Source organism: Elephas maximus, chromosome 13, assembly GCF_024166365.1.
Source record: "Elephas maximus indicus isolate mEleMax1 chromosome 13, mEleMax1 primary haplotype, whole genome shotgun sequence".
NCBI lineage: Eukaryota > Metazoa > Chordata > Mammalia > Proboscidea > Elephantidae > Elephas > Elephas maximus.
Window position 1 is genome coordinate 14,056,800 of NC_064831.1, and position 14,033 is coordinate 14,070,832.

Here is a 14,033-nt window from a genome sequence, read left to right on the forward strand (position 1 = left end):
AAAAGTAAACTTTTAAAAATACTTTTGAAATATGATAAATTCTATTAGAACTAATTAAATTTCTAAGAGTTCAGAAGTACTAAATACTATAAAATAAGATTAAGGGTTTCAAAGAACCCAACTCTGGATTTAAATTTACCTAAATTAACATAAAATTTCAGACCTATGAACAGGCTCTAGATAAGACCAATTATTCACATTAATAAAAATTATTTTTTAAAGACAGAGAATGTATGTTTTAAGAACGTAAAAACTGAAATCCTACTTAATGGTGTCCCTGATCATGGAAAAGTATAATTAGAAAGACCACTGTACCAACCAATTCTTGATGGCTTAATCCTTTCCCTGGTATCACTTCCCATTAACCATCTTCTTACCCAAAATAGGGTGTTATGGAACAGTTCTGGGCTGTGACTCTAAGTTATCAGGTCTGTTACTATTATTTTATCTCATTAAAAAATGAGAACTGGAGAGGAATAGTAAGACCGAGCTCTTTGGAGTACTATATTAAGGTATTTTAAAATATTTTGAAAAACAAAAGGCATACTGACTGTCATTTTAATGTCCATTAGGTGTTCCAAATAAAAAAATAACACTGGAAAATTCTTACTTTCTCTGACAGAAGAAAAAACGTTAAAAGAAACCTACGTTTCTCTTTTACCTCTAATATCTAGACTCATAAGAGAAGAAAGTTTATGCCTCATGTAGTTTATATGTGCTTCAAAGAAATAATAAGAGACAGACTCACCTAAAAGTTTTCAGGTTACCGACATCTACAATGTCTGGAATCTCTGGGAAAGAAAACAATTTTTATCCATTACACAAGGTTTTCTGAATTACATCATCTCATAATGTCCTCAATTATTATCTCTGATAAAAGAAATTATAATTGACAAATAGTAAGAACATCAAAAGCAAAACAAAGTTTCAAAGTATTGCTATAATTAATATAAAAATTAAGTTTTGCAAGTATAAATGGCTCGGAGTAAGATTTAAGAAGACTACTGTAAACTAATAAGTTCTAACATAGAATTTGTAAAATAAAACAAACCTATTAACGAAAATAAACCCTGACCTTTCAAACCATGGAAAAGTACCTGGCAAATTCTAACCGTCAATCCCCTAAAACAACACAACAGGCTGTTAAATATTTTTTTTTACTCAATGAAAAGTACAAATATTCAAGCACATACTTCACTGTGGCAAGGTAGAGTTTATCTAAGGAATGCAGGATGGTTAGCTATCAGAAAATCACGTGATTTAAATGGTGAGAACAATTAAAAACAAACATGATTATCAACAGATACCAAAAAAAGCTCAGCAAAACTTAAAACCATTCCTAATAAAAACTAGGTGTATGAGAGCTTCTTACCATGATTAGCAATCAATCCAACATCTGCCAAATTACATCATTACATACCTGCCAAACCACTGAGACTCATGACCCACCCAAGCTGACATATAACCTTGACCATCAGAGGAGCCACATGTTTAAAAGTTATAAATTAAGCACTTTTTGTTGTTGTTTTTAATAGAATCCTAATACAGTCAGTCATAAATAGTTATGCCTCCATGCACCACAGGAGGAGAGAGGGTTAATATCCAGCTCTCCTCAGAAACTTGTAAAACAATTCTCCCACACGTTTCTAGACATTCGTGACCTTGTCTCAGTTCACAGATCTCTCGCCCTGCCTCTGGAAGAAGCACTGGGCATAGTCAGAAGACTAGAACTGAATTCTAGTACAGGCTCTGTGACCAAATACTGTGTGACCTCGGACAGTTAACTGAACGCTCAGCCAATACAGACCTTAGCACACACTACCTCAAAGCCCTCTCATTTCTCTAGCACTTCACGGTTCAAAGGCAATTCTCTGAACCCTATTATTAACTCTCTATGCAATTTAAAAAGAGGTGAACGCTACCTTATTTTACTGCCTTTCCACACAGTCCCCCCGTCCCAAGACTTTAAGGTTCTAGTGCTGTCATCAGTTAAGGCCAGTGATTTTTTTTTTTTTAAAGAACATTGTGAACTTTCCTAAGACCAAATAGCCTGAAACCTCTGGACATCCTAGTACCTTCCCTAAGCTTTCAGCAAATATTTTTTTTAACCACCAAAGTCAGGGTTTTCACCAATATAATATTAGGGGAAGAAATCATATTACTAAAATTTCCCACTAGAAACACTGGAACTGAGTTAACTACTGACAAAGCAGGGTGATTTAAGGAGGTAAGGACACGGGTTAACTAAAATTACAGATGCAAATTTAACACTCCGACATCATAAAGGAATGGCCACAATAAAAATGTTTTTAAAGTCTGTATGTCACATATGGAAAAATCCAGCTAGATATAAAAGACAGGTTAGAACAAAAACTTAAACCTACGATACAATATTAGAACACAATATTCTTGTCACACTGCTCTGAGAGTTCTGTAAAACTTCAACATAGCATCCATTAACAATTGCCTCAGATCCATTTACTCTAAAATGAAAAAAGTGTGCACCTGTATCTTTTTTGATACTTTTTTTCTAACCCTAGGAATGCTTTTAATCTTCTAATTTTTCCTTTCAGTTTCAACATTTTAAAAATGTTGAGAGGTCTCCCTCCCACTCTCTTAGCTAACCAAAGTTACTTAAGATCCTACTATATTACATTTTTTGGTGTTCTATGAAATTTCTTAAACAATACACCTCAATAATGCTGATTTATAATTTTCTTCCAAAAATCTTTCAGAGTGCAGAAAAACTTACCATTTTTTAAAAATTCTTTCCTACACATTTTGTCTTCTTACAAAACAAGCTATTGCTTCTAATGCTGATAGCGATCATTCAAGGCTCTTTTCATATTTTTAAATGCTTTAGTTACTTCATTTTTTTGAAAACTCTTCCAACAATCTATGTAAGTGGAGCGAGCAGGCAAAAAGTCATAAAATTCAGTGCCTTGCAACAGCAGCCATTTCTAAAAGATGTACCTGTAAGCTCATTTGCTAGACAAGTGCTATTAAAAATGCATGTATGTCTTTGATTAGTAATTTTCATTAAAAAAAAAAAAAACACACAACAGAGAATCCCTGATGGAGCGGGAGAGCAGTGGGATGCAGACCTCAAGTTCTCGTAAAAAGAACAGACTTAATGACTTGACTGAGGTTAGAAGGACCCCAGTGGTCATGGTCCCCAGACCTTCTGATAGCCCAAGACTGGAACAATTCCCAAAGCCAACTCTTCAGACAGGGATTGGACTGGACTATAAGTTAGAAAATGATAATGGTGAGGAGTGAGCTTCGTGGATCGAGCAGACACATAAGACCACATGGGCAGCTGTCTGGAGGGGAGATGTGAAGGCCAAGGGGGACAGGAGCTGGCTGAATGGACACAGAAACACAGGGAGGAGAGAAGGAATGTGCTGTCTCATTACAGGGAGACGAACTACAAGTATATAGCAAGGTGCATATAAGGTTTTATAGAGACACTTAAAGCATAATAAAATTTTTTTTTTTAAATCATATATTTCATTTGAAATAGGCCCTGCTTATAATGTCTTGGGATTTTTTATACTTGGACCAAATCAATGCGGTAAAGACAAGAACATAAGTGCTAGTTTCTTTCTCTTTTACTAATCACTTTTCAGGTAAAAATGACATAAATATTTATTCCTCAATTCAAATAAAAAATATTATTGAGTACCTTTTATGAGAATCAGGCACTGTTCTAATCACCAGACTAATGATTAAGACTAAGTCTTTGTCCTCAATGATCTTACATTCTCACTGAAGAAAGAGAGAATTAAACAAATACATGAGTTGGAATCAACTCAATGGCAGTGAGTTTGATTTTTCTGGTTTTATACATTAACAAATTTCATGAGTGATATGAAGAAATTTAAAAAGTGGAGAAGAAGGGAATGGTCTAGAAGGCCTCTTTGGGAAATTACATTTAAGCTTAGAGAAACCTGAATAGTGATGGAGTATCCATGCAAATATGCGGAAAGTGTTTTAGGTAAGATAAAGGGCAAAGGTTTTAAAACAGGGACGACCTTGGCATGTTCAAGAACTATGAAGTTGGAGGGGTAGTCAACAGCCACATCCAGAGTGGACTTGAAAAGCATGGTAAGAACTTTGGATGTCATTCAAATATGACGGGAAACCACTGGAGAGTTTTAAGCAAGGAACTGATATTAATCTGTCTGCTATGCATTGAACAGACTTCAGGGGAAAAGAGAGAAAGCACAGAGACTAACTGGGAGGCTGTTAATTGGGAGGTACAGCTGAGATGATGGTGGCTTGAACTATGGAGGGGTTGGTAGTTGTCAGATTCTAAATATACTTTTGCTGATGGGTTTAAAAGTAAAGAATCAAATATGACTCCAGGGTTTCTGATCTGAGTAAATGGGTAAGTGGCAATGCTGCCGACTAGAGCAGAAAACTAGGAAGAGGAGCACATTTTAGGAGAAAAGCAGGGCTTTGCTTTGGGACATGTCATGTTTGAGATTTCTAGAAGACATTCAAGTACAGATCCGAGAAACCCAAGTTCGATAATTCAAGTCTGGAATTCTGGGAACAAGTTAGGGCTAACAATATATATTTGGATACAATCAGCATGCAGATGGTATTTAAAACCACAGGATTACCTGAGATCACCTCAGGAATGAGGGTAAACAGAAAATAGAAGAGGGCTGAGGACGAGGCCCTGAGCCAACATTTAGTTTGTGAAGACAAACAAGGTTCAGCATCGTTGTTGTTGTTAGGTGTCGTCTAGTCGATTCTGACTCATGGCAACCCTATACACAACAGAACAAAACACTGCCCAGTCCTGCGCCATCCTCACAAGTATTGTTACGCTTGAGCCCATTGTTGTAGCCACTGTGTCAATCCGTCTTGTTGTGGTTCTTCCTCTTTTTTACTGACCCTCTACTTTACCAAGCATGATGTTCTTCTCCAGGGACTAATCCCTCCCAATAACATGTCCAAAGTATGTGAGACGTAGTCTCGCCATCCTTGCCTCTAAGGAGCATTCTGGTTGTACTTCTTCCAAGACAGATTTGTTCATTCTTTTGGCAGTCCACGGTATATTCAACATTCTCCGCCAACACCATAATTCAAAGGCATCAATTCTTCAGTCTTCCTTATTCATCATCCAGCTTTCACATGCACAGGAGGTGACTAAAAACACCATGGTGTGGGTCAGGCACACCTTAGTCCTCAAGGTAACACATTTGCTTTTGAACACTTTAAAGAGGTCTTTTGTAGCAGATTTTCCCAGTGCAATGAGTCTTTTCATTTCCTGACTGCTGCTTCCATGGGTGTTGATTATGGATCTACGTAAAATGAAATCCTTGACACTTCAATCTTTTCCCCATTTATCAAGATGTTGCTTACTGGTCCAGTTGTGAGGATTTTCGTTTTATGTTGAGATGTAATCCATACTGAAGGCTGTGGTCGTTGATCTTTATCAGTAAGTGCTTCAAGTCTTCTTCACTTTCAGCAACACAGGTTATTAATAAATCTTCCTCCAATCCTGATGCCCCATTCTTCTTCATATAGTCTAGCTTTTCGGATTATTTGCTCAGCACACAGTTTGCATAGGTATGGTGAAAGGATACAACCCTGATGGACACCTTTCCTGACTTTAAACCATGCAGTATTCCCTTGTTCTATTCAAACAACTGCCTCTTGATCCACATACGGATTCCTCACGAGCACAATTAAGGGTTCCAGAATTAAAAAGGCATGGCCAGTGAACTAGTAAGAAAACTGTAACAGGTCAGTGTCTTCTACACAAAATTAAAAGTGTGGCAAGAAAAAGGGAACGATCATCTTATCAAATGCTGCACAAAGGCTGACTGAATAAGATTCCATGTCCTGCATCCCAGTATATGCAACTACTGTCTTAGCAACTTGAAGGTCACCAGTGATGTGTACTTTTAGGTGAGTGGTGTGGACAAAAGCCTAGTTGAAGTGGGTTCCAAACAAAACAGGATATGAGGAAATGGAGACAAGAAGCCTAGACAAATTTTACACTTCTGCAAGTTAACCACTTAGGTGAAAAGGACACACTAGCTGAAGCCTTCCCTTACTCCTATACTAGGCACTATGTCAGGCATTTTCATGAATATCATTTAACTTTTCAACAACTCAGGGAAGTAGGTATATTATCTCTATTTTAAAATTGAAAAATGAGATCTAGAAGGGTTAAATTAACTTGCCCTCAGTTATAGCAACAAGTCATAAGGCTCCATCTAGATCTATCTAGTTCTAAAGCTATTCTCTGTTGCTTTCTCATTAAGGAAACTCACTTTCTAGGAATCATGAAGAGGGACTGCCATCTACTTTAGGAGCAGGTAACCCACTCCTCGGTGTTCCCCACTCCTCAGAAACCGCACGGAGCAGCTCCACTCTGTCCTACAGGGTTGCTTCGAGTCAGAATCGAGTCAACAGCAACAAGTCTAGTGTTAGCCACAGGATCTTTCCTCCAGGTTTCCATACTTTAGTGATTATCAAAGTTTAGAAACTTTATTTTGCTATTACGTATTCCATTTACTATACTTTCTAAGCAAATCCACGTAACACAAATGCCTACAGCGATAGGCAGGGAATGTGAATGAAGACAGCGTCAGGGTCACAGAAACCTGAGAACGCATGCCCAGGTCTAAGGAGAACAGCTGTGACTACACTCTACAGGTTATATTGCCAAACTATTTGATTTTTTAAGACAAATAAGAAACCTACATTTTTCATGTAAAATTACTAATTTTTTTTAATACTGACAATTCAAAAATTTTACAAACCTTGGTAAGCCAATCAAGTATCATCTGCAGGCCACATGTGGCCTACGAGTAGCCACCAGTTTGTGGTCTTTGCAAGTACTAAGTATCCTCTCTTACTATGTGCTTTCTTTAGACAGTACTACCAAACTAATAATATGTGTATCTTTAGGAACTGTGTGTAAAACACGCTACAATGATAGAAAACACACGGCACCTGAGTCACACAATCCAAAGCAAATGAAAATTCCATTTTTTACAGTTTCTCAAAAATAACCACGAGTACAGCTAGCTACTAGAAGAATTACAAAGATGACAGCGGCATGCAGCTGGGCATGGGAAAGTAATAACCCTGTAACAAAGCAAACGAGGTATGTGCCCGAGAGGAAAAATTTACCGTACCAGTAGAAAAACACGTCACTGTCACTAATTAATAGCTTTGGAAATGAACATTTAAAGAAAGAATAAACCTAACGAGTATTCCAAACACTCACAAAGGAACAAAAATCAAAGGAAGAAAATAGAACTAAACTGCATATAGTAAATAGGATAAAACTGTTAAACCCTTGAAGTGAATTACAAATCTGATACAGAAAGTACTACGTATTTTAGGAAGAGAAAAGAAAATCACAGTGAACACACCAAGGCCATATCCTTCATATTGCTGTCGCTCCCGCTTCATCGTCTGTTTGATAACTGTCTCCCGGGAACAGTGTCGCCTTCCCTGTCTGTCCTTGATGCTGTTATGTAATTCAATCTGCTCCAACTCACTGCTGAATCGATTTAAATAACTGAAAAATAAGAAAGTGATGTTACTTACAAAGTCTGTACTTCTGGGTTCTATCACTTCATTTAATACTTAATTCTCAGCCCTTCCCCTCTCCTTTAAATTTTTTTATTTCTCTGGATAATTCAATCATTTCCAAAATTTCAGTGACCCAATCACTGCTTTCTACCAGAGTATCTGTTAACCCCAGACCCTCATATCCTACAACCTACTGGACGACCGCACTGGGATGTTCCCTAGAGGTCTCACCTTCAGCACATCAAGACTGAATTTCCTATCCCCTTCCTTGCCTCCCCCTCCACCTCACCAGCCTGCTCCATCCCCTGGCTCTGTATCTCAGGAAATGGTACAACTATTCGGTCATTCAGGTGTCATCTTGGACTCTTTCTTTCCTTTCCCTTTTTTCCCATGTCTCGTTTTTCAATAAAGACTGAGACTTTCACCTTCTTAATGCCTCTGGAATCTACCCACTTCTCTTCACCTCGCTGTTGCTAAGCAAGCCAAGGCACCAACCTCTCTGCCTGAGTCGATACACCAGCCTTCTGGGCAAAGGCAAGCTCCTGGCCATATAACTTCCTCACCTGCACTACTGTGATCCAGCTTTTAAATGCTGCCATCTCAGGTGCTGGCTGTAAAAGCCTCCCAGGGCTCCCAATGTCTTTCAGAATAAAGTCCAAACTCTTAGCCTGGTATCTGAGGTCTTTCCTGAGGTGGGTGTCACTTCTTCCCTTGAACCTATCATTTTGATCACAGTAAATGTCTGACCGATCACTAAACGCGTCACCTTGGAGTTCATCTCTAGGCCTTTTAGGTATCGTTCTCTCTGCACAGAGACTCTTGAACCTACCTTACCTCCACCTGCTAATCCCTACCCTTTAGGTATCAGTTTAGATGACACTTCTTCCAGGAAGCCTTTTCCGATCCCATAAAACTGGGTTAACTACCACTCTGAGGCCTAGAAAGGTTACAAACCTTCTACAGTAGATGAGCCAGGACACGGTTCCAAAGTCTCTCTGATAACAAAGCCCATTTCCTCCTCTACACATCCAGGACAGGGCTCTGTCTCCTAAGGAATTATGTTGGAGAATTCCCTTTCTGACCCTTTGATCACAGCACACCACTGTTTACCTTTCAATCAGTTCACAAGCGTCTTTCTTTGAATATTCTATTTTTTGGGGATCAAGGTGATTTTGAAACCACTGCAGTTTTTCACCTATAAACAACAAGTACCAAGATAGTTTAACACGAGTCATCATTTAAGCAAAGAGGTATTCACTATATTTCTCAATATTAATGTGTTTAAAACGACCAAAATTTATCTCAGTGCTGAATGTAAAGACCGTGTGAACTCAAAGGTGATCAAATCAGTCTGTCTAAAATTAAACTATCACATTTTAATTTACAGAAGAGGCGGGGGGGGGAGGGATGCTCTTCTGTGTATATTTCTTATCCAATATGGATGCAAAAAAATTAGTAAACAAATAAAAGAACATGAAGCCCTAAGTATTTAAAAAGCAAAGGATAGAACATGTCTGAAACAGACATTAAGAAAAATCTGAAAACTAGATTAATAATGAAAATGGTATTTCCTGAACACTTAATAAGCAGCAGACACAATGGTAAGAGCTGTACAGTCCTGTGATGACTGGTACTACTATCATCCCCTTTAACAGAAGAGGGAGGCTGAGTAGCCTGCCCACGGCTGCAAAGTCAGTAAATACATTAAGCATACAAGAATATATTACCAAAGAGCTTACAAACCTTATCCTTATAAGTAAATCTGACCACTGGGGTAACTACTAGATAGACTTCTCACTATCACAGATCAAGAAACAGTCCCGTTCAGCATCCTGATAACTCATTTTGAAATACTATTCAATCACCTGACAAAGCATTAGAGATGAGGGCTGGAATACCTTTAATTTTAGTAATAATTCCTAACTGCCACTACTTCAAAATCTCAGTCTTGTCAGTAAGGATATACTAACAATAAATTTGACCCAAAAAAGGAAGGACACTGAGATCCAGACCAATGTGTACGGCCACGTCGTTAAATAAGGACTGTCGTGTCCGTAATCTTAGACATCCTTATGCTTAGAGAGCTATCCATTCAACTACACATATACAGATACAGCTATCGATATCACATACCTACATATGTACATACACACACGTACACCAGACAGCATATGAAAAACCAAGATAAAAATCACTAACCAAAAAAAAAACAAACCAAACCCATTGCCATCGAGTCGATTCCGACTCATAGCAACCCGACAGGACAGAGGAGAACTGCCCCATAGAGTTTCCAAGAAGCACCTGGTGGATCTGAACTGCTGACCTTTTGGTAAGCAGCTGTAGCACTTAACCACTACAAAAAATCACTAGCACTTTATGTCAGAGGTTGAGGATGGATCTTTTTTGTTTCAGTCGGCTTCATCACATCTGACAAAGAAAATTCACTTAGAAACGTTTTTTCACTCGGAGAGTTTAAAGAACAGAAAACACGGAGGAGCAGACCTTCCCTATACTTTAGCCTGCATTTCAAATAAGTAAATCCACTTACCAACAATGTTGAGACGCAAGGCTTTTTCATTCTTCAATCTTGGAAGAAAAAGTGCACACATGTTAGAAAATTTCCAAAGAAATATTTAAAGATCAGTTGAAAACAACAAAAAGGAAAAACTGTACGAGATTTCAAAGATCATTCTTTCGCATTTACGAAATTCATTTTTTAACACAGAAACACGGAATGTCATGGAAATGAAAATGTTATTATGAACTTTTTTTAGCTCTTTAATGACTGAAGGAAGTCTACAGAACAAACCAGTTTTGAAATCAGAAATGAACGTTTGATTGGATTAAGAATGAACGCTCAAGTGTTTTTGTAATGACAAGTGTATAAAACTTGTGCACAAAAAGAGTACTGAATACCTTTCACAATCCTGAATGCTGCCACCAAGACCAAAATGCATTATTGTTATCTGCTAGATTTCAACAAGAACAGAATGATTACTCTTTATCAATTTGAATTATAAGAGAATTATAACAAAGAAAATAATTTACTCCCAAAAAGCAGTCCAGGGAAGACATGCTTCCTATTATTCATATTCTAAATACTAATCATTCAAAAGAGACCTCTGGACACCCGGCTGTCTGCCAGAATTAATGCTAGCCCCTGGAGACACAGCCGTGAACAAAAGGTTGGCTGCCCCGACACTATGAAAGCTTACAGTCCCGAGGCAATAAGAACACAGAGAAGCATATAGGTCCATGGGAGCGTATTAAAAAAGTGCCTACAGGACATTTTAGAATCCAAGAAGGTCTTCCAGAGCCAGTAAATTTTACACTGACACCGGAACATGCAGAGAAGTTATTCAGGCCAAAAAGGGGATGGGGAGCACGGGAATGGAAAAAGGAAAATATTTTAGCTAAAGGAGAAGGCTTTGTGCGTGACTTCTACTCATAAAGGAAAAGCAGACCAGATTTCTCTTCCCACTTTTTAACAACTAGAAAACTAGACAAATACAGATTTTTTTTTTTTAAAAACTTTTTAGTCACAGGATGGAAGAAAATACAGTACAAATAACTAACAAAGGACCTGTATACAGAATACACTAACAGCTTTTACTACTCCAAGCTAGACGGTACCAGAATGGGCAAGATTTGAACAGATTCATCACTACATGCAAATGGCCAATAAGCACCTAAAAAATGCTAACATCCTCAGTCATCACGAAAGGCCAACTAAAACCACACTGAGATACCACTGCACACCTATCAGAGCAGCTACAACGTAACCACACTGAGATACCACTGCACACCTATCAGAGCAGCTACAACGTAACCACACTGAGATACCACTGCACACCTATCAGAGCAGCGACAAGGTAACCACACAGAGATACCACTGCACACCTATCAGAGCAGCTACAACGTAACGGACCAGAAACAACCACATGTCAGAAAGGATGTGGAGTAACTGTAACTCTCACACACCAGTGGTGAGAATATATAACTGCAGAATACACAATTTCTCATATACTTACCACACCCCTATCAAACAACCCAACAATTTTTATAAACTTGATTTCTTATCAGCTCAATTTCTTATATACTTAAACATACACCCACCATATAACCCAGATCCCAATCCTAGCAATTAAAACGAGATGAAAACATATCCCTACACAAACTCTTCTACACAAATGTTCATGGCAACTGCCTTTGAGAATTAATACAGTTAATAATTAATAGAGAAAACGAAAATGAAAACATTCTCATTCAGACAGACTTAATGTGTAAATGTGATTTTTAAAGGGAATATATTTTTTAAGTCATAGATATACATAAACAAATAGGCATAACTATTTTCAAACAAAACTTTATTTTATATAAAAACAGGTGGCTGGCCCCATAATTTGCCAACCTAATAGTCGAAAACTGGAAACAATCCAAATGACCATGAACAGGTGGAAGCATAAATTAACGGGATAGCCATACGATGGAATACTACTCAGGAATAAAATGGAAGAAGGGAAGGACAACTACGCAATGCAAGAATAAAGTTAGCAGTCAGCTGCAAAAATTCTGAATGGACTTGATGGGGGCCTGAACTAGAGTGATAACAATCAGAATAAAGGAAAGTGGACAGATTTGGGAAACCCTGGTGGCATACTGGTTAACCGCTACAGCTGCTAATCAAAAGGTCAGCAGTTTGAATCCATCAGGCAGTCCTTGGAAACCGTATTGGGAAGTTCTGCTCTGTCCCATAGGGTCACTGTGAGTTAGCATCAACTCGATGGCAATGGGTTTGGTTTTGGTAGACAGATTTGAGAATTATTCAAAACCGTAACCGAATGTAAAATAGAAACATTCTTATTAAGACAGACTTGATGTGTGAATGAACGAACCCTTGTGGCACAATAGTTAACTCCTTGGCTGCTAACCACAAGGTTGGTATTTCAAACCCGCCCACCTGCTCCATGGGAGAAAAGACCTGGGGATTGACTCCCGTAAAGATTATAGCCTAGGAAATCCTGGGGTAGTTCTTACTCTGTGACATAAGGTCACTATGAGTCAGAATTGACTCAATATGTGAATGTGATTTTTTTAGAATACATTTTTAAGTGAGGAGATATCAACTACACTAATTCTCAAAGGCAGCTGTTTCCCAGATTCTTACCCATTATGGTTAGTTTCTCTCTGCTAACTTCCACACTGAGTAGTTTCATTTGGTATCTAGAGTTCTTTGCTATGTACCCAGCAGGACAAAAGAAGCCAACAGTGCCCAGCAACAAAATATTGCTAAGGTGAGAACATCATAAAATAAAGTCAAAACCATGTCATATACACAGGCACTCTCTCCTTGTAAAGTGTGCATTACTTGGAATGTGCTCATCTTCAAACCATACTAGTTTCTTTTAATATGAACACAAGTGATGTTTCCAAAGTCCTAGATCAGAACTTTCCAAACACGGAAGATGAAGAACTACTTTGAAATCACACCCTAGTGTTGCTACTCCCTTTTGCAGCATCTTTGTGTGAACGAGTCCTTCACTAAAGGTCAACCTCATCAATCCCACAGACCTGGCTTTGTATTCTCTACCACCAGTTACAAGGCACAGTACCCTAACCTTCCCCAACCTCCCGCTACCTCTTCTTCATCCCAAAAAGAAACCCAAGGAAGTGGTACAAAGAATTCTGAGTTCTGTGGAAAACTTTAGAAAATGGATACTCAAGGTACCCTGGCTGCCTTGCTTCCTTAGAAAAATCACCCTAGTTTTGAGGACTACAGACAATGTATATTCCATAAGCAGACACCTCGAAAAGATAGTACTATCCAAGTACACGTGTGTCAGGTGGTCCTACTGCAGTGGCTTGGGTGTTGCTATGATGCTGGAAGCTATGCCACTAGTATTTCAAATATCGGTAGGGTCACCCACGGTGGACAGGCTGCAGCGGAGCTTCCAGACTAACACAGACTAGGAGGAAAGGCCTTTAAGTCTGCTTTTGAAAAAACTGGCCATTGACAACCTCATGAAGAGCAGCAGAACACTGATAAAGTGCTGTAAGATGAGTCACTCAGATTGGAAAGCACTTAAAGACAACTGGGGAACAGCTGCCTCTTCAAAGTAGTCAACTTTGATGATGGAGAAAAGCTTTCAGGACCTTCATTTGCTGATGTGGCACAACTCAAAATGAGGAGAAACAGTTCTAAACATCTGTTAATAATCGGAACATGGAATGCACAAAATATGAATCTAGGAAAGTGAGAAATTATCAAAAATGAAATGAAATGCATAAAGATCAATATCCTAGGCATTAATGAGTTGAAGCGGACTGGTATTGGCCATTTTGAATCAGACAATCACATGGTCTACTATGTTGGAAATGACAAATTAAAAAGGAATGGCATTGCACTCATTGTCAAAAAGAACATTTCAAGATCTATCCTGAAGTACAACACTGTCAGTGATGTGAAA

At 38.4% G+C, this 14,033-nt stretch overlaps 1 protein-coding gene across 2 annotated transcripts in view; it reads right to left on the reverse strand.

Moving 5' to 3' along the window:
* The window catches only part of TMA16 (translation machinery associated 16 homolog), a 71,388-nt gene that overhangs the window by 43,840 nt on the left and 13,515 nt on the right, over window positions 1-14,033 (reverse strand). For both annotated transcript variants that reach the window (XM_049852690.1, XM_049852689.1), the window contains exons 3-6: window positions 10,115-10,152; window positions 8,677-8,761; window positions 7,404-7,552; window positions 749-791 (exon numbers count right to left, since the gene is read on the reverse strand). In XM_049852690.1, the coding sequence (XP_049708647.1) occupies window positions 749-791; window positions 7,404-7,552; window positions 8,677-8,761; window positions 10,115-10,152 (315 nt within the window). The remainder of the gene's footprint in view (window positions 1-748; window positions 792-7,403; window positions 7,553-8,676; window positions 8,762-10,114; window positions 10,153-14,033) is intronic.